At 38.6% G+C, this 25,561-nt stretch overlaps 1 protein-coding gene across 2 annotated transcripts; it reads left to right on the top strand.

The window, feature by feature from the left end:
• Positions 1-151: 151 nt before the first annotated feature.
• LOC121954329 (dynein axonemal intermediate chain 1) lies at positions 152-23,645 on the top strand. Of its 2 annotated transcripts, none has more exons than XM_088085971.1 (20): positions 152-333; positions 561-626; positions 824-922; positions 1,136-1,216; positions 1,500-1,626; positions 1,922-1,977; positions 2,132-2,287; positions 2,377-2,436; positions 2,554-2,682; positions 3,158-3,242; positions 3,367-3,484; positions 4,192-4,235; positions 4,416-4,663; positions 5,020-5,109; positions 5,273-5,360; positions 5,490-5,569; positions 10,627-10,775; positions 14,365-14,464; positions 18,702-18,766; positions 23,453-23,645. In XM_088085971.1, exons 1-20 carry the CDS (start codon positions 298-300, stop codon positions 23,496-23,498), a joined length of 1,923 nt encoding a protein of 640 aa, XP_087942097.1. In that variant the 5' UTR covers positions 152-297; the 3' UTR covers positions 23,499-23,645. The 2 variants fall into 2 exon arrangements, with proteins under 2 accessions (XP_087942097.1, XP_042357696.2); XM_042501762.2 differs by having other exon boundaries at positions 18,581-18,766.
• The last annotated feature ends 1,916 nt before the right edge of the window (positions 23,646-25,561 follow it).

Raw genomic sequence — 25,561 nt, 5'->3', positions numbered from 1 at the left:
GTCGGTGACAATGTGACACAACTTGGAAAAATGGATATTTGGCTCGAGAAACCAACGTGTGAGCTCGGTGTGATGGGAACTATCTTGACTTCGTTTGGATCTTTGACCTCTTCAATGACTGACTGAGACGGGACAACTGCTGGTTGTCTTGGCAACCCACATACAGCAGCAGGTAGCTGGTGAGTCCTATGTGTCTATCAGCTAACTATTTTAAAGTTTCCTTCTTTGTTTTGTGTCGTGGTGCGGTATTTTGACAAGCCTTAATCGCTAAGTTTTTGGTCAAGTCGACTCTTCGCAATGCCACTGCCGAGCAACGCAGCTTTCACGAGAAAGGTAATGTTAAATGTTTTTTCTTGCTAGCATTAACGTTTTAACTAAGCTAACGCTAACTTACTAAGCAAAGTGATACGTCTCAACTTGAATAAAGTAAACGCAGTGCAGTTAACTATACGCAGACTGTTGTTGTTGTTGTTGTTAGTAAACCGTTGTTTATTTAATGTTTTTCGTTATGCTAATATCGAAGCTAACCGTTTAGCTTGTTTGCATTTGTTTTCACACAGGGCTCAACTGTTCAGAAGGTAACTTTACCTGGTGTTAAGTCAACCAAAGCTTCGAGTAAGAAAAAGGTGGGTGCACTTCCAATTTTCAAAGGTGTTACAGAACTCCAGTTTCTAACAGTTCTGAATTTTGGCATTTGCTTGCAGTTAGAATAATTATACGAAACACATGTCTTTTAACTATAAGAAACACATGTGTTTTAACATTTCATGAAATTTCCAACTTAACCAAGACATATAAATCTGTTTTATTCGTGATGTTACAGGATGAGGAAGAGGGTGTGGATACAGCTGATGGATGGGACGAGTGGTCTCATGGGAAAGCACTTATTAAACCTCCAGATCAACTGGAGCTCACTGAGGCTGTAAGAGATCTTCATTGCTCAAGTCAGCCTCATGGGCTGTGTGGGGAATTGCCTCAGACCTTCTTGGTGTTGCTTATTTTTTTTATTTCCATCTAGAATAGTTCATCATCATCTTTTTGTAATTTTTCTGGAATCAACACTTTTTCCAAATTAGTAAGGCATGCGTAACCTGTGCTGTTATACACTCTGTTTTATCTACAATGACTTCATTAGGAGCTGAAAGAGGAAATCACAAGGATCCTGACTGCAAACAACCCACATGCCCCCCAAAATATTGTCCGCTACAGCTTCAAGGTAACAAGGTTACATCCAGGCTTATTACTTTATATCACTCACTGAAGATGCATCACTGCAATACTGAAGCCACCTTATATTGAAGATTATTTCATGAGAAAGGCAGACATTCTTACTTCCCTCTCAGCAAGTCCCATTTATTAGATAGCTATTCCCAACCAATGATCCTGTCCTATAAGCAGTTCATTAACATAGATTTTCCCCTTGCCTAACTGCAATCAAATAAAACTAACAGGTTTCTCTGTTCGCTGTTCCTCACATCATTGCTTGTTATGTTTCCCAGGAGCATTCCTACAAGCCTATCAGTGCAGTGGATCAGATGGCTGTTCACTTTGTGTTGGAGGGCAGCCTGCTGCATCGAGACTCTGATGAGGCTCGTAGACTGCGGGCCAAAGAGGCTCTCCCTGAGGGTAGTTGCTGAAACTGCAATAATATTCTGTAGATCACAGTAATAATTTGTGAGATAGCCATGGCTGATAAACTATCCTCTTCCATAACAGCTGCACTAAGTGTTGCCTAGTGTGTTTTTGTAGCATGTAGTGTTGTGCTTTCCTCTCTGGTGTAGTGCATATATGAGGCCACAAGGTGTCACTTTCAACATGTGCCATAAAATTGAGGACAAGCTCAGAGCTTACCTGAAATAAAGAGCTGTGTGTTCATTTTCTACGCTGTCAAAATGTGATTTAATATTTCTAATGTGTCCAGAGACTGCAACAGTCAACACTGGAGCAGAACCTGATGAGGAGAAACCAGAAACCCCGGTAAAAATATGTTTTATTGAACTAAAATCAGAGCTCTGGTTTGTGTTGAGCAATATCTTCCATTTTGAACAGTGCTGAAGAGGAGGATTGATCAACATTTCTTCATGAAGTTGATAAGTCAGGTGTAACTTGAACTGCTGTTGGTTTTCCACAGGCAACACCTGTAGAGGATGGAGGGGAGGTGGAGGAAGCTGGAGAAGAGGACAGACCAGACAGTGTTACCTCCAAAACTGACAGGAAGGAGCCAAAAGTCACTAACCAGTTCAACTTCAGTGAGAGGGCCTCCCAGACCCTCAATAACCCGCTGAGGGTAGGAAGGAGAGGGAGAGGACCATCTTATGTTTCACTTCAACCCATATCCTCAAGAGTTTCAGTGGCATTATTTTTATTTTCCTTTAGGAAAGAAGCTGCCAGACTGAACCTCCTCCACGCAGCATCTTCTCTGCCACCGCTAATCAGGTACTGGATCCCCTGACTTGTTTAAAAGAGATGTTTGGGCCGGGCTTGTTTTCACTCTTCTGAATATACTGTTTGTGCTCACATGGGGTGACTGTAATAACTCTATTCTCTTTGCAGTGGGAGATCTATGATGCGTATGTGGATGAGCTGCAGAAACAAGAAAAAAATAAAGAGAAACAGAAAGCTGTAGCATCAAAGAAAGAGAATGACAAAAGCAAAAAGAAGATGATGCCGATGGAGACTCAGGTAAATGGAGCACCCACCAACTTTCTTGTCTAAACCCCTCTTCCTGGTGTTTTCAGATGTTCGGTGTCGGTGTATCTCAGTGTGGATGGGTTGTGTTAAATGAGTTGAATTGCTCAGCCACAGGGTTCTTTTGGTTGTAAGTCCGTATACAGCTTTAGGGATCTTGAGAGAGCCTGTTGTGTTTCCTATATAGGTTCAGCAGCAGGGACATTTGGTTATATAAATCACATTTTTTTGTGTTACAAGTAATGATATCTTAAATGCTCATTTTTTATTTTATTTTTTACCAGAGTGTATCTTCAAAGCGAACAATGTGACTACCCAGGATTCCTGATAATTGATCCTGATTCATGTTTTTATGTTGTTCTCTGATAATATAACAAGGTGGAGAAATGAATATATAGGAAAAACAGCAGTGTTTAAAGTACGTTTCTGCAGTGTTGCCGTCCAAAATCTTGTCATGTTTCTGTTACAGAGAGACGACATCACAAAAGTAGGAAAGATGTCCAAGATCTGTGAACGTATGGTCAATCAGAATACTTACGATGACATAGCACAAGGTATGTTTTAGTTAATATGTCAAGTGCTAAAATAATAGACCACAATCCCATATGATACTAAAGTTGCTACTCATTCTCTTCTCTTTTCCCCTCTTCCCCCTGCCCTTCTTTCATGCCCTTTTAGATTTCAAATACTTTGAGGATGCTTCTGATGAGTTCAGGGACCAGGAGGGTACTCTTCTCCCTCTGTGGAAATTTCAGTATGACAAAGCCAAAAGACTGTCTGTCACTGCCCTCTGCTGGTTGGTTCCCTCAAAAACTCTGCTAACATTCCCTTTGAATGAATTCATTTTATTTCAGTTATTTTATTTATAAGGACAGCAAACACAAATCAACATTTCTGTGCCAGTGTTAGCCAGCTGGCTAATTTTCAACTGTAGTTCTTTAGCAAGATGTTTTGAAACCTATAAAATGATGAAATTCTAATAACAATCACAGAGGGACACCATAAAGACAGCGGCAGCAACAACAAATAGGAACTCGCAAGACATAACACAGGCCATGCAAAGCAACAAGAAACAGAAGAACATGAGAACAAAACAATGGCACAACAACAACATATAGCTTTTTTGCACAAATAGCCGTGCACGCAACACAAAGCAAAAACATACAACTGGCATAACATGCAGACGTACAGAGCAGTAGCAGCAAGAAACAGCAACAGACCGAAGCAGAGATAAAATACTAGAGTCATAACATAGACCTTAATAAAATGTTTAGATACAGTTAGGGGTTGACAATATGTGCATTATTATGATACTGTTATTGTGATCTGCAGTATTATTCTGGGATGAAATATGTAGCTGCAGCTTCCAAACTAGTGGCACTCTATTGTCTCAAAGATTATGTATTTGATTGTTTTCCTCTTTTTTCCGTCTAATTCACTGTCTGTATGTCCCCTCTGCTGTTACAAGAATGAATGAATGATTGATGTATCTGTCCTCAACAGGAATAAGAAGTATCAGGACCTGTTTGCTGTGGGCATGGGTTCATGTAAGTTCACAGGATCAAATGATTATTCATAAGTGAGTAGCTATGTTCTCGAGGCTATTTTAATTTTACCTAATTAAATCAGATTTTGAATGGTTACTATGCAGATAAGGCATATTTGGTATTTTGATCTTTGTTTTTGCGCCCTCCCATCACATCTCCTCTATCTCTTTCTGGGGCCAGACGACTTCAGTAAGCAGGGGCGTGGCATGCTCGTCTACTACTCGTTGAAGAACTCTGCCTTTCCAGAGTGCATCTACCCCACTGACTCTGGCGTTCTGTGCCTGGACATCCATGAGCAGCATTCCTGTCTGGTTGTGGCAGGCTTCTATGATGGCTGTGTAGCTGTCTTCAAGTTAAAGGAGGATGGACTGGAGCTTGTGTATAAGAGCACAGCTAAGACTGGCAAACACACAGACCCTGTCTGGCAGGTGAGAAGAGGGGACAAGACTGAAGTGATGGAAGTTCAGGGTTCCAGTCACTCCACCTTTGCACAATTACTTTGTCTCCATTTGTGTATTTACTTGGAAGTTTTGCCATTTTGAGAGCTACCCCAAACCAGTTATTTGGGAGTGGAAGTGGTCTGTTAAAGTCTCTAACACCAGCATGATACTTTAACCTGGCAGAGAATTTAAAGTGCTGAAAAGTAAAGGAAATGTCACATGAAAGTATCTTCTTTGTCAAATATTATTTTGATGACGCACATGAACCTTTTTCAGGTTCACTAGAACAAACCATTTTCATCTGTGTTCAGTAGATTTATTCATTTATTTCATTTTTTATTCAGGTGCGCTGGCAGAATGATGACATGGACAATAACCACAATTTCTACTCTGTGTCATCGGATGGCCGAGTTGTGTCCTGGACACTCGTCAAGGTTAGCCAGGGTGTTATATTCATTTGCATATATTCTCTCTGTAACTTCGACTTTAATATCGGAGTGCAGTTGTTTGCATTTGTTTTCATTTGTGTGTGTTTATAATTTATCTGTGTATACAGTTTATCTATAAGTGCATCACAGTGTGTTTGCATGCTTGCAGAATGAGCTGGTCTTTACAGACATTATCAGACTGTCAGTAAATGGTGCTGTCTCTGAGGGACCAGAGGATGCACAGCAGCCTGGCACCAGTAAGTTTTCCATCACTCAGCATGTACGTAATTACAATACGACTTTTGATACTCATGCAAAGTATTTAACCTTAAATATTTCCTGATGTCAGATTAGAATTTTAAGTGCTGAATGTCTCTTGTCCCCAGCCTGTGGTACATCGTTTGACTTCCATAGACAGATCGACTATCTCTTCCTAGTTGGCACAGAGGAGGGGAAAATACACAAGGTATGTTACCCAGATTCAACTATGCTATTGGCTGGATGACATAGGTCACTTCTAAAATTACATTAGCATCTTGTTGACATGATTCATTTATGTTAACCAGGGGGTGAGGGAAAACCACATAGCTTGAGATACAATAACATCAAGATACTTCACACTGTAGCCACAGTAACAATGATATAGAAAAATCTGTGAAACATAATACATTACAGGAAAATCACCTATAGTAATACAATACAGTAGGGTAGGTGTTAAACTGATAAACATAAGAGGAAGGAGGTAGATTTATTAGTCACTTTTTAAACAAAGTTTAAAAAATGAAATTATAATTTGAATTGTAAATTTTAACTATTACAATTTATAACCCTATAAAATAACAAAATAGTTTTTGAAAAACAACACTTTATAAGGTACTGTATTATTCACTTTGTTAATGTACTTTAACGGACCTTTTGTGCTAATAGTTTTCATTCAGTGTAATAATATGCTCATTTTTAAATTGATATTCAAACACAGCCATGGATACACAGTATAATTTTTGTGGATCAGATTAACAGAAATCTGTTTTGTCTTAGTATCAATTATGCATTATAACACCGTTGCCACCCAGAGAGCATATGAATGACTGCTGACAAATAGCCAGGCAGAAGAGGACAGTGAAAACAAATCTGGAATTTTTTACATATTGCCAGTTATCAATGCATAGTTAAATGTGCCAAAATTTGGGTGACCAGTCTTATGGAAGATTACATAATGACCCATTATTAGGCTCTGTGTATAGTGTTCGGCCGAGCCCCTCTTACTGGCTTGAAGGCTTTCCTGGCCAACCTCAGCAGGCTGACACAGGAGGGTTGTCAGCTGAGCTAGTTCACCTGATGACTGCAACCACTGTGACACACATCTTCTGACCTCTGCCACCCATCTTACAGTTCTGATTCCCCCCACACAGTGACCTTGCATCCTGAGGACCAATTTAAGTAAGAGAATTAGGGACAGTAGTAGATCTACTGGCCCTTTGACAGGTGACACCCCTCTTTAGCCCTGACCTAAAGTAGCTTTAAGGTTCTTTCAGTCCCACTCTCACCACTCTGCAGCTTGACCTGGCATTATATCTTTATTATATCTACTTAGGCTAAACTACTGTTGCTGGTCCTACTGGCTTGAATGGCAACTTCATGTGAAAACAGTTGCTCACTCAGTAGTTCAACAACCATCACTGTATACCTTGGTCCCCTGAACTTACCAATGGCCACTAGTTTGCAACCCTATAAAACTCTTCATGAGTTATGTCCCTTGATATGTTTCAATATGAAATGTACTGCCAAAGTCAAACTCATTTGCAAGTTCTGACTTCAAGGCACTGTACAGAACCAAGAAAAGGTTTTGTGAGGTTAGTTGGTTAGGATGACTTCTGAAAATTCATTAAAAAAATCTGCTGATGTTGTGCAGCAAAGTCTTATCCCTTAAATGTGTTTTGTTTCTGCACCACCCCTTAATGACATTAGGATCGTCTTGGGGCCTCACACTGTCTCCCACTATCTACCCTGAAAAACGGAAGCTCATTTTGCTTGTGGTGCTCTTACAGATATCGTGCTGGGCTTGCACTCTAGAGGGTGCACAAGCTCGAAAGCTTCCATTAATTGTGTGTGTGAGCGCACGCGCGTGTGTGCCTGCATGCATTTGTGTGTGGCCATGTGGCCCGTTCGGAACCCCTCAGGCTTGACATTAAGCGTTTAATGAGTCTCCTTAAGCAGAGGCTCTCTCTGTCCACATCAGACAGTTGGTAGTTTTTGGCTGGCCTCCCATTCTCTCTATGCTTTCCTTTCTCATGTTCTTGTTACCGTAGGCAGAAAGACACTCATAAAAGTCTCATTCGTTTGCAGTTAGCACGCCCTCATTCTATTGATTTAATAAGACAAAACTATTAAAACAGCTCACTGACTAATGCACACATTATTGAAATTGGCTGATGTTTCTAAGATTAAACCCAGTGCTCGAGGGAAGTCTATCTCACATAATCATAAAAGAATACATTGTTTGATCATGAGATAATGAGAGTTAGGGCTAATTCTTGACTGCAGGAAGTGTAAAGAATGCAAAAGCACATACTTCAAAGAATAGACTGAATCACGGTGTCTGTTTACATTAACTCTCGGGTAGAAACTTCCTGCCTCACGCACATAAAACGCTGCTTAAATTGGTTCATATGTTATTAGCCATCTAAAAAAACACCCACCTAAAACTATCTGATTGAACTGGGGCATTATCTCAAAGCAAATAACAAAAAACAGTCATTTTAGAACAAAGGAGTCGCAGGACTTCCCCTGCTTCAATAAGTTAGCATAAAACACTGAAAATGTTCCAAATACAGCATAACCTTTAAGCCTATCCTGACGGGAAACTGAAGACGTTATCTCCAAGCCTCCAGACTCCATTGACAAAAAGTGTAATTTCACTTCACAGAACACTGAAGTATCTGTCTACTGCTGCTTTTATCAGTTAATGTGTGAAATAAAATAAAGGAAATATTCCAAATATAGCTTACACAGTGATGGTTATTTTAGGTACTTTTTTTACCTTATTTATTGACTCACTATTATTAATTTTATTTATTTTTATTATTTATCCTTTCTTACAGTCTCTCTTGTTAGTTGTTTCCTTGCTCTTTTTTTTGAGAGAGGTCTGGGATAAAAGTACAATACCTACCTGTATGTACATGTACGATAGTGTATGTGTGCACATGTATTTGTGTAGATGTCTCTTGTATGTATCTACGATGTCGCACATGGATATTGAGTCATTTAATAAATTGTTCAAAGAAAAAAATAGTTGGCTAAAATACATTTTGCTCTAGTCCCCAGTCAAAATAGAACATCAAAGATGCTGGCAAAGCAGCACAGCTCATAAAGTAATCGTAGCAGGAATGCCAGACCACTGTGTTAAACTATATATCTTTAAATGCTACAGTTATAACTGAAAATGACAACAGAATTTTTTAAGTTTCACATATCTTTGCAATTCCAAACAATTAGAAGTTGTCTATGAAAAAGTGTTAGCACAATGTGACATTGATTTGGTCTATACTATTGCTTTTGGTGACATTTAACCTCATTTAGATAAAAGTTGAGATAGAGATACTTTAGGACAAAATATTCATGCTTTGTGCGGTGCCCCATTGTACTTAAGCAGTATTTAATGCAAGACATTCATTAGTTGCTGTTCACTTGTCTTGTGGTCCACCATTTCTTCTCATATCAGGAGAACCATCCCTGAATTCCTGATCTAGAAAATTTAAATCCCCCCACTCATCGATCAGACTCTTTTGAAGCATTTCTAAGTGTACTTTGACAAGGCTTTGTGCTTTGCAGCATGATTAAGGTGAGATCACAAGTGAAGCAGCAGCCTATTTTGCCTGCTTCCCATGATGGTTAGATACATACTGCGTATATAGAAACACGCACCTTGGCTCCACTCCTGTGAAATCACCTTACTTACCTCACCTCCTTGCAGACATATGGGCAGACACACACCCAGTATGTGTGATGAAATATGTGCTGTCTGTCACCTCAAGGTTCAGCGGCACAGAAGCCCCAGGGGAGGACAGATAAAGAATATTTCACCTAGCTGCAGGTCAACAATCAAACTGTCAGTACTTGGAAGTGCAACAGCTGTCCCCTCAAGCTGTCTGGCCGTTTTATCTAGTTGTCCAGTTTATTTATCCCTGCAATCTAACTCTGCTGCTGTTTTGGTACTTTTGTAATCGTATTCTGTCAATTGCAGACAAACTGTGAAAATGTATAGGGCAATTTACTATTGAACCACGAAGGATTAAATAACTTTTTTGGGTTTTAAAACTGTCAGGTATATAAGACTTCTAACCTTTCTCCAATCAGTGATACAGGGAGTGTTTTCTATCAGCTGTTAGTGGAAAATTACCTTAGAAAACTAAATTAGTTCATAAATTCAACTCAAGTCATGTCCTTGTAATTTTTTTATTTAATCTGTTTACTATACATGAAGACAACTACTCGAATAATTTCTTCTGCGGTACCGTGGAGGGACCTTTATCCACTCAGAGTGATGTCTAGTTATGCCTCGTTTTTCTCTTGATTTCCACACAGCGTTTTCCTATATCAAGACCAACAACAATAACGGCTTGGATTATAGTCAAGATTTGATTAAACTGAGCAGGAATGGCGTTACCACAGAAACTTTAATTTGATACTGGACTGGTTGGGTTATCCACAGAGGAATGGAAAATTCAAAATAAGATCTACTTTTTGTCCAGCCTATGTCTCCTAGAAATAACTGAGCTCATTTTAACATATTAGATTTTTACCATTTTTTCTCATACTTAAATTAAGCCCTGAGAAATAGTATCCCTCTTGTCTCAGCCTGATCTTAATACAAGATCTTATAGTCACTTTTTTTCCTCTTTCACTGCACTGATCTTTATTTTTCCGAATGGAATCCACTCCAAAAGAAAACTGTTATAAATGAGCCTGCAGAATTACAGAATTTTGTCTCAAGTCTGTGTGTTTTATCTGTTCTCAGACTCGTCTCACTTCTGAAAAGCCACAGTAAAAGAACTGCTGATATATTTTTTTGCTCCGTGTTTCTCCCAAGGGCAAGTTTAGAAGGAACACATCAGAATTTAGTAATCTCTAAATAAGAAGATGATATATTTCTGATGAGACAAAGAAAAAACTATTGTGTGCAGCAAAATTTTCCTTGGTGTCATTTAGTATTTTAGGAAGCATCTTGGAGCAACTTGAGAGAAAATATAGAAAAGCTTAGACATATGCAAATCACTGCTTTACACATGTATTACCCTTTAATTATAGTATGGTAAAAGCACATAGTTCTACTTTCAATACAATAAATTGACAGCTCTTTTTAAAATTGTTCCCCAATACAGTGGTTACAGCTGCAGCTGCTACCAGCAGATAATGAATGGGTTCAGTCACTGAAGACTGTGTTAAATAGTAAAATATTTCAAAAAATCTTGTGTTTATACCACCAACTTTGGTCCAAATCAAGACTTTGCCTTTATTCCTTAGTGCTCCAAGACCTACTCAAGCCAGTTTCTGGAGACCTACAATGCCCACAGCATGGCAGTGGATGCTGTAAAGTGGAACCACTTCCACCCAAAGGTTTTCATCTCTTGCAGTTCAGACTGGACCGTCAAGATCTGGGACCATACCATCAAGTAAGACAACTGACAGAGAGGAAGAATGAGTACTTGCAGATACTGTAGATGTGACATCACTTGACACAATATTTTATCTAGTTTTTAGCTGAAACTTCAGTTTTAATTTTTCATCAAATGTCACTTCCATTTCTGTGTAGTTTTCCAGGTTTCCATTATTATCATGCCTTATATCAGGAAGTACAAACACAATGTCCATGACAAACACGTTGTTGTACATGTTTGAAAAACTTGCGGCTTTCAGATAGCGTGATGTTATTACTATTACTGTGTGACAGTACTTGCCCACAATCACAAAGACTATGGCTTTATCTCTGACACCTCTGGCTTACCTGGGCGTCACATCAAACACAACTGGCAGTATTAGCTGGTGGGAAGCTGTTGAGGGACATGCAAGTGTTGCTGCATTAGTGACATCTACTGGTTGGCTGGGATACATTCAAAGATGAGGGTGACACCTTCAGGGAAAAAATATCTGATATCACAGTCTCTCTTTGACACTCTTCAATGTTGGGGGAAAAGAAGGAGCTTATGTTTCTGTATGTGTTGTACTTGACACATGGCTGGCTATATTCGCCCTAAGCTGACAGTGGGATTTAAGCAGTGACAAGAACTACAGTGCATGAGGAATTGGTCGTGTCAAATTGGGAGAAAAAGGATAAGAAACATACACAGAGGGAAAAAAAGGTCAATGAGCTATTGTTACTGTTTATGAAAATAACATTTATATTTTAGTTTCAGCATTATTCAAGTAAAACTAGCTGGCTCGAAGGAGATGGAAGATAAATGTATCATTTATCTCTTATGGGAATGAAATGATGTGGGTAGCAACAGAAACTGCAATTTTATTCTTTATTTATGTTTTCATAGTTAGCAACATCACTAATGTTCTGTGTTCAAATGTTCAGTGGAATACAGACAAGATAATCATCATTACTGTAATCCTTCCATAATGTTACAGTATATTTGTCTTTATTACCATTGTATACTCATTATGAATCCCGCATAATTTTCCTTGCTTATTTGACTAACCCACAGTGCCTCCCACCTCTTGTCAGCACACACAGTTTGACTGAATAATGATAGTAATCATCCTCCCATTATGAGAGACCGGATTTTCAAGAATGATCCATAACATCCCATAGCTGTAAGACATGTTGTTTCAAGGAGAGGGTCTGACTGGATCAGACAACTTTTCACAAACTTTTCCACACTGTTCAGGAGTGGGTGAGAGCTTTCCACTTAAAGTGTTACTTTTGTTTGAAGGCGGGGGCTAATGTATTCTGCAAAACTGTCACATGACAATCCTGAATGAGCTGAAGTAGTAATAGAGGAGACCTGTATCAAGTGTCCTCATCACACAGAGGGTTAGCTTGATAAACTCACCTCAGCCCACAAATATACTTGAACATAATTTATTGATCCTAGCAGCTCTGAGTCTTGGATTTACAGTATGTGCAGTGTCATTTTGCTGTAAAAAAGCCTTCTTTTAAAAGGCTCTGGGCCAGATTTATTATCCTTTCGCACCTTATTTCAGACATATTCTGCACCTACCAGAGAGCATGTTATTTATCAAACAGACACAGCAGCATGGAAGCACAGTTTGTCATCTAAGGCACATCTTACAAAAAATCAATAATGGAGGCTGGGGCAAATAATGAGAAGAGTGTTACGTTTGGTTGATTGTGCATTTTGGTTTCCTCACTGATAGTTGGTTTTACAGAGAAAATACTCTGTATATACTATTTGTGAGGGTTTTTTTTTTTAATTCTTCTTTTCTTTTTTATTGGGGTTATCAATTCAACAAAACATTACAAACAAGTGAAATGGTCAGACAAATTACAAAAAAAAACAACAAAAATCCTCAAACACACAAAACAACAAAAGCAAGAAATTCAACAAGTAAAAAATAAATTCCTGAAAATAAGCAACGAGTTTAAGAAACTCCAATAAACTTCCCCATATCTTTTCAAAAATTTCCCTTTTGTTATATATGTCAATTTATTCTCACTATACTCACTATTTGTGAGTTTACTGTATTTAAAGGTATATTATGTAGGAAATATCATTCATTGATTGTAAAGACAACATTCAAATTTGGCACCTCCTACCTACTTACACTGCTTGTACGTACACTACCAGCTACCATTGTAGGAGCATTACATTTGTTATAATGGAAAAGCTGACACTTAAGCAAGCTAACTAAGCTGTCCAGCAAACCGGCCTACTCTGCATCACTCTTAATCCCCATCCTCTCCCTCAGAGTTCACCACCAAAAGTAAAAGTGAAAGCAAAACCCAAATTCACTCTGATTTTGGAATGGGTTTTGTCTGCTTGGCTTTCCACCTCGCTACATTTGCCCCTCTTCAGTGCTGTGTCAGTGATTTCCATAGCTTCCTTTTCGAATTTGTTCTGCTGCTACCTGGTTGCTACGTTTTTATGAAGTTGTGACTTCATCTGCGTTATTTGCTGGGGGCTACAAACCACTGCACAAAGGCTGCAGCCCATAAACATCCTGAACATGGAAAAATAATAGGAAAAAAGAAAAATACAGAACATAGGACATAGAGGACATAGTCTTTGCAGCAAAATACACCGCCACACACATCCAGTGGGTCATGAATTATGATTGAGTTATTGATTGAGTTGGGATTAGTATACCTTTAAGTAAGGGTCTTCTACAGAAGTGTCAATGACAGCATGCACCTCAAAAAAGTAAATTTAAAGCTATAACAAAATAAAAAAGCTGAAAAACAATACTTAAAATAAAATAAAAAAAACAATATCACACATAAACACAATGTGTCCAGTTCAACCAAAGAGGGGATATAGATTTGAGGTTGTGTGTGTGGCCCTATTTGAAATTCACTGAACTGCTGAAGCTATTTTGAATGCATTTCTGGTAGCACATTTCAACATTGCTACAATTTGACTTATTTTTCTGAGCTTGCTGATGGTAGACATTTTCTACCCCTGAATAGGGCCTTTTGAGACCTGCCACAGTTGCAGAATGTGCCTAGAAGGCCATCTCAGGTGTTGGATGTGTAATTAGTTTCTGCCTGAGTAAATGAAACACAAATTACCGACAGACTACTGGTGCAAATTGCTTTCATGTATGCATGTAAGTCTGTCCTTCTGTGTTGCCAAAGTTGCAACCTATTGAAATGGAATGTTTTGCTTACTCTGTCTCTCGCTCTCTCTCACACATACACTCCTTATTATTTGAAGAAGACTTGTCTTTGCCTGGTGTCTTAGAAATATTTCATTTCTTCATCCTGCTTTCAGTGGTGTTTCACAAGTTAATAAAGCAAGAAAACAGTGTGCAGGACCCTTGTGTTTCATCTCAGAGGGTTTTCCACCACTGGAAAGTCACAGATGTGCCATTGCTTTGACCATATAAGTAAAGTGCACAGTTTTATGTCTGTAGTGCAGAATAATATAGATGTAGCAAAAGCGATCTTTCTGTGATGACCTCTAGATTCTATTGAAAACACCTACTTGAGATAAGTAGCACTTCTTGTTTTTCAATTTGTGCAACATCACGAAAAGTCGCAGATTTTCTTACTTGGATGTCTGCGTGTTTTTTCAGCACTCCCATGTTCACCTTCGATCTGAATGCAGCCGTTGGTGATGTCGCTTGGTCTCCATACTCCTCCACTGTATTCGCTGCTGTCACAACAGATGGAACAGTAAGTGTACATCTAAACTTACATTTTGCAGCTCACAGCTTAACTTAGAAGTTTAGCATTCCATGTTTTTCTCTTTTTGGCCTAAAGAATAATCTAGGTAATAAAAAGGTAATGAGCAACTTTGTAAGAGATTTCCCGAAAACTGTAAGAAATTGGGAAAATCTGTCATGAAAGTGACTTGGAAATGATTTTTTTGTAAATTAAAAGAATGAAAAAAGAGAGAGAAAGATATTTTAAGCTAATTATTAGACAATGTGTATTTAAAATAAATTATATATTCAAAGTTAATTATACTTATTATACTTTTTTCAATCCATTCCCTTGCTTTTTGTATGTTTTTTGTTTTGTTTTGTTTTGTTTTTAACCTTTTTTATTTTTTGTATGCTTATTTTTAGGTAATTTTCTTGTAACATTTAACTAATTCCTTGCTACTTTTGGGTTATGTCTTGTGAAGTTGCTGATTGCCTTACATCTAAAATATAATACACATGAAATGTTTGGTATTTATATGACTCCAGGTGATTAACTCTGACTGCACAACAAGTCTCAGACCTGTATGAGGGGCCTATAAGTTGCTTTGTCTGACGGCGATGATTATCACCACCACACATCTAAAATAACATTAGCTTGGTTGGATAACCTGGCACATCATTAGAAATCACAAACAGCTGCTCCACCTACCACCTGCCACCAACCTCATTATCCTTCTAATATAGTTATAGACCCATCTGACTAAACCCTTACTGTGTTCATAATGTTCAGCCTCAGATTAATGTGAAACACCTCAGGCAATTGAATTTGTTCAAACATGGTTTCTTGTGACAAAGGTAGCTTCCAGCCCTGCCAAGGGTTATTGATTCCAGCCAAAAGTAATTTCAGTGGATGCCGTGTTGCTTATCTTCACATATTTTCTTAGTATGGCTTCAAGCTGTCCCCATCTGTTTGCCTTCGCACCAGTCTGCACCGTGCTATAAAAGTCCAGTGTGTTGTGTCTGACACATTTCCTGTCCACTGTGCCAAGTGAAGTCGAGTGAGAGTGACAAAGGAAATGAGAGCTGAGCAATTTGAGAGACACCTTATGTGATAGTGTGTGTATGTGTCCAGTCCTCTACAATGCCAGAATACAGTCATCATAGGCACAACACATATTGTAGTATACTTACAATTATGTAAATTAGTTCACAACCAAACATCACTCTTGATTGGAACGTGAGACGTGTGAACAAATAAAACAACTACAATTCAAAGGTCCCTTTTGTAGGATACAAATTGCACATAAATAACTGGTTATGCATACGACCATATTTTAAACCCAGAATCAAAACAACGGTATATTTAATCGTAAACATCCTTCACAGAAAAGAAAATCTAATTAAATGACATTGCTAGAAAGCATATTAAATTTCAGTCCTGTATTGTAATTTATTCCCTGAAACTGGATCAAAAGCCGTTTTTCAGCAGCTATTAAAAAACTCATTAAAAGCTCATCAGTTGGCACACATTTCACAAGCACAATATCCTCTCCTTTCTAAGCAGCAGGAAGGACAAGAATATTAAACCGGAGTCGATCAAGGTCAGTGCGCCTGCTCCATTTTTTCCCAAAGTGCTAAACTCAAAACTGAACTATCATTTCATTCTGATTTTAAGGATATGCTTGGGCAAAAATAGCTTCAACTTTGTTGACATGAGCTAGTCATTATATACAGACATACTAGTATTTACTGTAATGCCACATTTTGTGATAGTTTAAATGTCATCTAACAGGGGTGTGCAGAATTGACTGGATCCACTAAATGACTGTTATACATTCAGTCTAACCCAATGCTAAACTTGGCATTTGGTCATCGTCACATTTTGAAGAATGGCAGAATATTGTTAGAATTCCCACATTTACTGGTGCAGTCGTGGTGCATGATGTTAATCGGCATTATCTTCCCCAGGATAGCAGATTGTTTGCCATTCAATTTTGTCGTTTTTTTGTGACAAGTGTCTGGTAGAGCTTCAGTGACTCAGCATGGGCTATGGGCCCCTTGACGTGTATTTTCTGTTGATGAAAACCTGGCCTGCTGCTGCTGCTGCCACACAGCAAAATGTCAGTAACAATGGCGTACGTGTTTGCGTGTGTGTGTGTGTGTGCGTACGTGTATGTGTACATGTGTTCATAAGGATAATGACTTGCCTGGCAAGCTGAGGCATAAGAATGACACTGAGTTGTACAGTGCAAATAAATATCTCTTCTCTGTCCTTGCCTCTCCATCTGAGCTGACTGTTGAGGAAATAAAATGTCAGGATGAAATAATGAGAGGTCCAGGCTTATCCTCCAGTGATTAGTCTTCAAATCCATATTTGCTCTCTGTGCAGGTCCTGTTAACCCTTTACATGTGGACTGCTTCAAATTTCAGTTACTGTACTTGTATCAACCCATGCTACATTTTTAGATCTGATACATCAACTAAATCAACCTAAATCAATGATAACTGTGATCAATAAATGATTTAACTGATTTAAATATAATAAAATCAATTAAAATGCTAGAAAAGTGCACTCTGTTCCAGCAGACCCAGGGCAGTGCATTTTAGAAGCATCCGAGAAGCTAATAAATATGTGCACTTAGCCTATGTTTGACAGAGCGGCAATGCGTTGCACAGAGCAGATTTGGTTCTCCTGCATACAGGTACTGTATGTAAAATATAAACACCATGTTATTATGAGGATGAATGTATTTTTAGTAACTGAAACACAGCCACAAATCTATAATTCATGTGATCTACCTGATTGTTTGATCCCTTAATTATCCATTAATTAACTGGTATTTTAATGATATTAACTGTGTAAGCTACAACACAGCAAAGTAGTTTGTGACAAAATTAAACACAATGAAAATAGGCCAAAAAAGAAACCATTTACCTTCTTCGCCTACTTACTTAAAGTAGAAGCACAAATATCAAGGAAAGATGACCAAATCAAAAAAATGGCTAATGATGATGGCCAAAATGTATCCTTCAAGGCTTGTTGTTTTTAGCCAAGCCAATTTCTGGAAAACTTGAAGCCTCTACCGACCGGTTAGAAGAGTGAGGAGTCAGCTGTTTATGATGGTATAAAACAGTCAGTTAAAAGGTTTTTCAACAATTTTGAGTCAGCTCAACCCAGAGATATCCTTAAGCATACAGTCAAAAACGTGCACACAAAATATTACGCTGATAGGACCAGTAGTTTGTGAGATAAGCTGCAGACAGACAGATACATGCGCACATATTCACACACGCACACATTCACACACACACACACACACACACACACACACACGATCACCTCCACACCTCTGCCTGGGGGGAGATAACAATATGTAAAACAATCTTAGTTCGATAACTTATAGGCAATCTTTTCAACACAGTAAAATGTAATTCTACTCCACATTCTTGTGTGAATTACAAATGTAGTCACTGTGTATCACAATCAGTCATGACTAATAAGCAAAAACACTGCGGATAATGGCTGCAGTGATGGGTGTTACAGAAAGTCATACCCTGGTAGAATAAGATGATTGGTTGGAGGTGATGACTTCGATGTTTTGTGTGGTGCTGGAACACATAGACAGTGTGAACCCTAGCAGCCCGGGCACAGTCATCTTTCTGGTAAAAGGAGTGAGCTGTGCTTTGCAGTGGGCTCATTTGTTGCCGACAGATTGTCTAAATGCACTTATAGGCTAAAAGAGGAATATATGTGATCTGGTTCCTTCTGGATAACGATGTCTATCATTTGGTTTTTGGGCTGCCAGCACAGACAAACACATACGGACAGAAGTGCGCAGTGGGAACACCCTTCTGACCAGATGGCCAGGCTGCATCCCTGCAGAGGCTTTTGCTGCAACAGTCTCCACACAGAAAAGACAAAACACACACAATATGTATGAAAAGGCAGTGTGTAGCAACAGATTTAGCCTTTACTCACACAGTAGGCAAACTCTTAAGATGTACGTACATCCTCCAGCCTAAAAATATCAGTAAGATGGGTCACTTTTTACCAGATTTCTACTTAAACTTAAATCAGAGGTTTAGACCTGAAAAACATTTCACAAACAACTCATTGATTCGTTTGATTATTCATCCTTTTCAGGTTCATGTCTTTGACCTCAACGTCAACAAATATGAGGCAATCTGCCAGCAGCCAGTGGTGGCCAAAAAGAAGGCCAAGCTGACTCACATCGAGTTTAATCCCATCTATCCTATCATCATAGTGGGTGATGACCGGGGCTACGTCAGCAGTTTCAAACTCTCTCCTAACCTCCGTAAGAAGCCCAAGGTAAGAATGTTATTGAGTTGCCAGACAGAAACTCTCAGGCTGCATCCACACTAATACATTTTTGTTTCACAAAACGCAAAGCTAGGCCTATATCTATACCATTTGTGATTTCATCCTTCTTTTGTGGGGCCTTCTGTCTCATTGACCTGAGCTATCTGCCAATGGATAATGCTCCTAATATGCCGCCATATTTGCTTTGCAACATCTCCTTTCCAATCTATGTTTTCCACAGCCTTGACCGTTTTATATTTGTGTTACTTTCAGCAACATTTTCACCCTGTCTCGGTCCAAGCAAAGAAATCTCTGGTCTTAGTTTTTCCCATTACTATTCTCACTCTCTTTTATCTTCTGTGACTAAGTAACCAATTGCAGGCATTTTTTTGTTTGTTTGTTTGTTTCTCTAGCATGGTGAAGGCATGGCCTGCCCTCCTCTGCCTCTGATTGAATTCATCTTGTATTCTTGTCCTAATCCTAAACAGCTTTCCTTCTTATATCTAAACCTAACCAATCTAAGCAACAAAGGCAATGATTACCAGCCAATCAGAGAGAGAGAGTAGGTCAGATTATCCCTTCACCATCCTAAAAAACAAAAATTTAGCCAACCACAGAGTAGACAATCTGCTTCCTATTAATGCTGGTATATGCATGCCCAGAATACATGAATGGTCATAGGCATCTTGGTATGGGCAGAAATTATTTCAGAAAAGGTGCTTAAATGCTCATGTGCACGGACATTGTTTTTTTTAAATTTTAAAACACTGTTTTGTGTGGATGTAGTCTCAATCATATTACATTGTCTGAGCTAATTAACGCCAAAGCAATGCACGTTTTAAGTCAACTTATAAGTGGTAAGAGAGTAAACCTTCTTTCCAAATGCAGCTGCTTTACAATTCTATGTTTCTTCTCTTGCTGCTTTGTCTTTATAATTAGGCTCCATTGGCACATACAAATGGAGCTTGTCCACATTACAAATTAGGTACCAAATCTTCTGCCACTTTAAGCACCAGGAAGAAGTGTGGTCTGCATTGTCACCATTGCATTTGAATAGCTTATTGTGTTCTTTCACCTCATTTACCACCTTATCTGTAAATAATCTGAATGCATGTCTGCCCCTCTGCTCCACGTTAATGACGGCAGGTCAGATGATTCATTCTTTGAGCAACTAACAATGGAATGAAGGCCACGTTCTCCCTCCCTCCTCAGCTGCTCATTATCAGCATCACTAATCGCCTGTATTTCTCTCTCACTTGCTCATTTAGGCCAGTTAACAATTAGCCACAGAGAAGTCGAGAGTTCCTTATAATTGAATAAGCTCGTCAGAGGAATAAGGAGAAGCAGAACTTAAATTGTAATGTATTGGAAATTGTTTTACTTTATTTATTTTCAATTTTTATTATTATTGGCAGCCCAGTGGCTTGAAAGGCTGTTCACCTAACTGTAACCACCCACAAAGATGAGGGGTGTGTGCATGTTTTTCACAAGTCAACCCCCTCTCTGTCTCTCCCATATGCAAAGACATAATGGGAGAAATAATCTAAAAAAAAAAAGAGAGAGCTAAAATAAATGTATTATTCATAGCCAGTTGTGGCTATACAGTAAAACAAAATCCCACTTAAGTCCATTCACAATTGATGAGTCACTGAAGACTCTGCTGCCACTCATGACAGTGCTTAATGAGCTGTGGAGTAATCACAGCGGTCCTACTAAACACAGGAGGAAACCAAATGGCACACTGAGTCACAACACTTTAATCAGGGCCCATTTAGAGTCAGCTCTGCAGCCTCTCTGGTTTTCCTTTGTGTTGATCACATAGGTGCATGCAAACTAGAAGACATTCTAATGACTAGAGTAATATTTATTTTCACGACGTGTTTTGCATTATGCATGGCGTTGCCAGGCCTGGGTGCAACTCAAATAAATAGTTCTCATTCAAGCACTCACAGTTTTTATGGGTACAGCATAACAACACATGCACGTACATCCAGTGCTACCTCATTAGCGACCTCAGACTGTATCCCTAAAGCGTACAATTGGGAAATAATTGCACAGTTCAGCACCACTGACAGCGCTCACAGCATTTTAAGCCCAGTGTGGCAAATAAGCATCAGGTACAAACACCCACAGCAAATATTATCAGTAATATGTCTTAGAAAATTGACGCAGCAGCAACCCACTAAAGCTTGCACAATAGGCATGATGGCCCTTTAATATACTCAGAACACTGCCACAGTGGCCTGCCAATCCAAACTGCAACAATACAATATGTGTGTTGTACTCACCTATTTATAGAGCATTCAGTAAGAAGAGGCTACTTTTTGAGTGCTTTACTCTCACTGAACCAACTTGACCTCTATTGTCTTGTGTTTCCCCCAAATATACTTTAATTAATTGTTATGCTCCCAAAGTGAGAGGTCAAATGTTAGTACTCTGGCTTTAAGTATCAGAAATTTACTACAGTGTATACCTTGCCAAAGTATTCTTTAAAATGTTCTGAGCACTCTGTTGTGCTGAACTGAATACATTGTAAGCCTGAAGCCTGCAGTCACTAATGAGTTAGTGTCAGCTGTGCCTGCTATACGCACAGAATTGTATAGGCTTGCAGTTGTGTGAGGTTATTGTGGAAGATCTGTGGTGATAAGAAACAAGAGTCTACTGTGGGGTCTATGCAGTTGTCATTTGCTGGTTACATCTGGCATAAATGTGGTTCACAATTTACATAATGTATAGTAAGTACCTGAAGGTGCACATCATTTTGCTTTTCAGACACACACTCCAAATGTTCATCATCTTTGCATGACTGCCAGCATCAAATGAGCCCTGTCTATGTTAAGCACAACACTGTTCTGTTCAGCTGTGTGCAGCATGAATGTGTTTGTCTAATCTGTTTTCTTTTCAGCTGCCTCAGTTTTTGTTCCCACAAATCACCAGTGCCACTTACAATATAAAAGCAGTATTATGTAATATTTTGTGATCATCTATTAATCACTTTTCTCTACCAGATTATAACGTTGATCACAACATTTACATTTGTGATTATGCAGAGTGCTAGAAAATGAGCACCTACAAAACTGTGGGTTGTACGACACAGGTGGAGCCTCTTATGTGTATTTACTGCTTCAGGAAGAAATCCAGCAAGAAAAAAAGAATTTAGAAAATAAATCACAACACAGATTGACATCTTGAGAGATAATGAATTTTTATGATTTTGATTACTTTTGAAGTTTTATTAATTTGAAGTGCTGTTTTTTTGTGTGCGGTCAGCCTTTTTCTCCACTGTGGAGGAAGCTTTATTGAGCTATTCATCATGGCAGAGATATTATGTTGCTTTGAGATTTAATGCTCATTCGTTCAGGGAACACAGCTGTCCGTCTGGATCAGCCCCCTCGCTATATCCATTTCAAACTTCAAAGCAGCTACACAGAATATAAATATAACTCCCCTAGTTTCAAAGGAGGAGTTAAAAAGTCCCCCCTCATTTGTTCAACTGTGTAGAGGGGTCAATCACACTTTGTTATTATATCACATTTCCATACTAAAAAAACATTATGTACTATTTTTAAAGTTAGTATCTAACAATTTAATTAATTTACTGGTAAAAGATGCAAAGACATTTAATTAGAGCTAAAACTGTATTTAGTTGTCAAATCTATAGCACTAACCACCATCCAGTTTTTATGTGTTGTGTATTCCCATTGTTTATTGCATTATGGGATATACTTTACAGCATCCATGGAATACATTAAAAATGCATACTGGTATTTGTATTCTTTATGTTGTCATTTTTGTCATTGTGAACATACTACACACAATTAATTATTAGCATGGCTATAGCATTTCATAGTTGTTATTATTGAATGGCATGATAAGAAAAGCACAGGTGTATCTAATAACATACCATTCCCCATCAAAGAAAACAATAGGTAACCAGGGCAACAACAATTTCTGTGTCAGCCTGCAAAAAAACATCATCCCCACAGCACTCTATTTTTAAAACAGTTTTAAACCAGTTTGTTCGATGTCTTGGTGAGGGGAAGGACAGCCAATTAACTTAAAAAGTAGTTTTCTGTCCAGTGCTTATTTTCATGCAGTTGTAAAATTATTTAGGCTTTTGCACCACACTCTTCCCTTTTGTCATCCTCTGATCCCAGCAACATGTTATTTCCTGATGAAGTTCAAGTGAAGTTACTGTATAGTCTTCTTGAATGAAAGTCTAATTCAGTTTGAGAAAATCCTGTAAAAATAGTAAATCAGTTTTGATAACAATAGGCCTTGTAAATATCCTTTAACAGAGATAGAATAAACCCAAACAGCACAACAGGGCAAATGTTGAGCCATATAATATATCTCCTAAGTGGCCGTGCTTTTCTACCCACAGGTGTATTTAATATGCCAATAATAATAACACATCACAAACTTGAAGATCTCTTTGAATTTGCCCTTTGTAATGGTGCCCTGTAGGCAGTAACTCCAACATTTCACAATATGGTGAAAAAACATTATATAATGGAGTCATATCACCATTCTGCTTCTATTGACCTTACATCCATTTCAATTTCTGTCCAATTGTGTTGTGTTCTTCTCTGGATAACTGCCTGCCTGCTGGGTTTGTGGTCTCCCAAAGTGCTTGGTAAGCATAACATCGAGTAATTTCTGATTTCACTCTCTCTCTCTTCTGTGTGTGTGTAGGGCAAGAAGGGTCAAGAGCTGCCTAAGGGTCCAGAAGTGGAAGTAGCCAAGATGGAGAAGCTCCTCAGTCTGCTTCGGGAACCAGAGCAAAGCACAGTTTAACGTCAGCTCTCCAACACAGCAAAATGGTACAATCTTTTATTCTCATTCAGTTAAAAAAAACACTTTGTTTGCTCAGTGTGTGCAACAGTAAAGCAGCATCTACAAGATAACAAATTGTATGTTTCCTCTTATCTCTCTTAAGCTGTTAATAAATAATTTATATTCAATTAATAATGCATTTATTTATACTGCGGTACTTGATACATATTAAACAGGAAACATCAGAATTCCATTGACTTGAATGACCTCTTCTGCAGGGATTTATTAAACCCATTCCATGTTTTATACAAGTTGATTAGGCTAAAAAGTGAGGGGGGAGAGTTACTGAAAATGAACAGGGAGATGAATTAGCGTAATAGATTGAGCATTTCTGGACGATATCCAGACAACTTATCTTGGCTGGCACATGCCGTCCCAGGCACCCATCCAGGGATGAGCTAGAAGCCTTTTAATATCCCATCTACAGGGAGAACTTTACTTTGACTTATGGCAGTGTCCATCTTTATTTTGCCTGTTACTCTCTATCTCTGTCTTAATGATCCTGTCCTTCAGTGAAGTACCACCCAGTACTTTGATGCTCAACTGGAATCAAATGTTGCCACAGTGCTCTCTTTTTTTCTCCTCTCCCTGCTACAGAGAGTTCCTTTGCCCTTCATATCTTCCTGTGAGCACATGCAGCACTTTCTCTCTTAAGTGTGATTCATTACTTCATCTCCACAAGTTTGGCTAGCGAGGGCTGCTCTGTCACCTCATTTTTACAGACAATGCGTAACAAATGATAGTGGCCATGGGTAGTAATGAGAATACAGCTGCAAGAGTTACCTCATTACTGCGGTAATAGGAAGCATACTGCAGGGCTGGTTCTGCTTTGTTTATGTTGCGTTTTTGTAGACTGTAGTAGCTGCATGTATTGCGTTTGGGCTGGGAGGAAGAGGTGTGGTTAGACAGAGCAAAACAAAGGTCACAATTTAAGGGCAACAACTGTAGTATTTTCAGAGTAAAATGCCACCCTTGTGGACTACTACTTTCAGATACTAGTAAAATGTAATATTCTGCAAGCCCCAGGAGATACTTGAGAGGTGTTGTAAGATGCTTCTTTCTAAATCCACTGTTGTGTTGTTGACATTGACTTCAGTCATTTATCCTACTAAAATGACTTTCTTAGAGTGGTATGAACTTCTTCTTTACATGGTGTCCTCTTAAGACAGAGTCGACTTTTACTCAAATCATAACATGTCTCATGTCTGCATTGCATTCTGGTCTACTGAGGCTATTGTCGGTGGAGAAATCTCTGTCTTTACAGTCTTCTTGATCTTTGATCCCAGTATTCTTAAACTTGATGAAATGCCCTGTAAATGCAAGGACAATGCCAACTGAACATTGGCAAAGTGTTTTGGGATAGTTTGTTTAGAGACACTGTGTTTTCTAGAATATTTATGTGATTATCTTTTGAATAGTTCTGACGACGGAAGTTTTTTGTTTGTAGAAAAACAAGCCAATCCCAGTATACAGTGTATGTATTGTTTACAGCCCATTTCTCTTAGTCTACATCCACGCTAAGTCATTTTCATTTTAATGCAAATAATTGTTGTTACGTCTACACGTAGCATCCACACTGTTTTGGTGTTTTGGAACCACTAAAATGAAGACCTATGAAAATGCTGCTGCAGACCCCATTTAAGTTTAAAAACTCGTAAAACTTGTGATTTAGTCTTGAAAACAAAGACTTTTGGAAACACATAGAGACACATGTTATTGATCAAAGCCTGTCAAGTCAAAGTACTATAGCTAGGTGTACGTACTTTTTATTTTTATCCTTCTTGTGTGGGTACTACTACTACTACTACTACTACTACTACACTTTGACTGCCATACTCCGCCGTACTACTGTGTTACTGCACTTTAATTGACTGTCTCACTTTGTCATCGGTCCAAGCAGAGAAATCTCTGGTTTTACTTTTCATGATCTTCATAGTATTTTCTGTAACTAAGCAATCAAACACAGAG

This window comes from Plectropomus leopardus, chromosome 2, assembly GCF_026936395.1.
Source record: "Plectropomus leopardus strain MGB_pleo_1.0 chromosome 2, ASM2693639v1, whole genome shotgun sequence".
Lineage (NCBI taxonomy): Eukaryota > Metazoa > Chordata > Actinopteri > Perciformes > Serranidae > Plectropomus > Plectropomus leopardus.
This window is presented reverse-complemented; position numbering and strand designations above follow the sequence as displayed.

What these genes read in the sequence shown, in the direction of transcription:
- LOC121954329 (XM_042501762.2), top strand. Translation starts at nt 298, where the DNA reads ATGCCACTGCCGAGCAACGCAGCTTTCACGAGAAAG. An exon ending in TCTCTGCCACCGCTAATCAG is followed by an intron (nt 2,437 to 2,553) that starts GTACTGGATCCC and finishes TTCTCTTTGCAG; the next exon opens with TGGGAGATCTATGATGCGTA. An exon ending in TCTGTCACTGCCCTCTGCTG is followed by an intron (nt 3,485 to 4,191) that starts GTTGGTTCCCTC and finishes TGTCCTCAACAG; the next exon opens with GAATAAGAAGTATCAGGACC.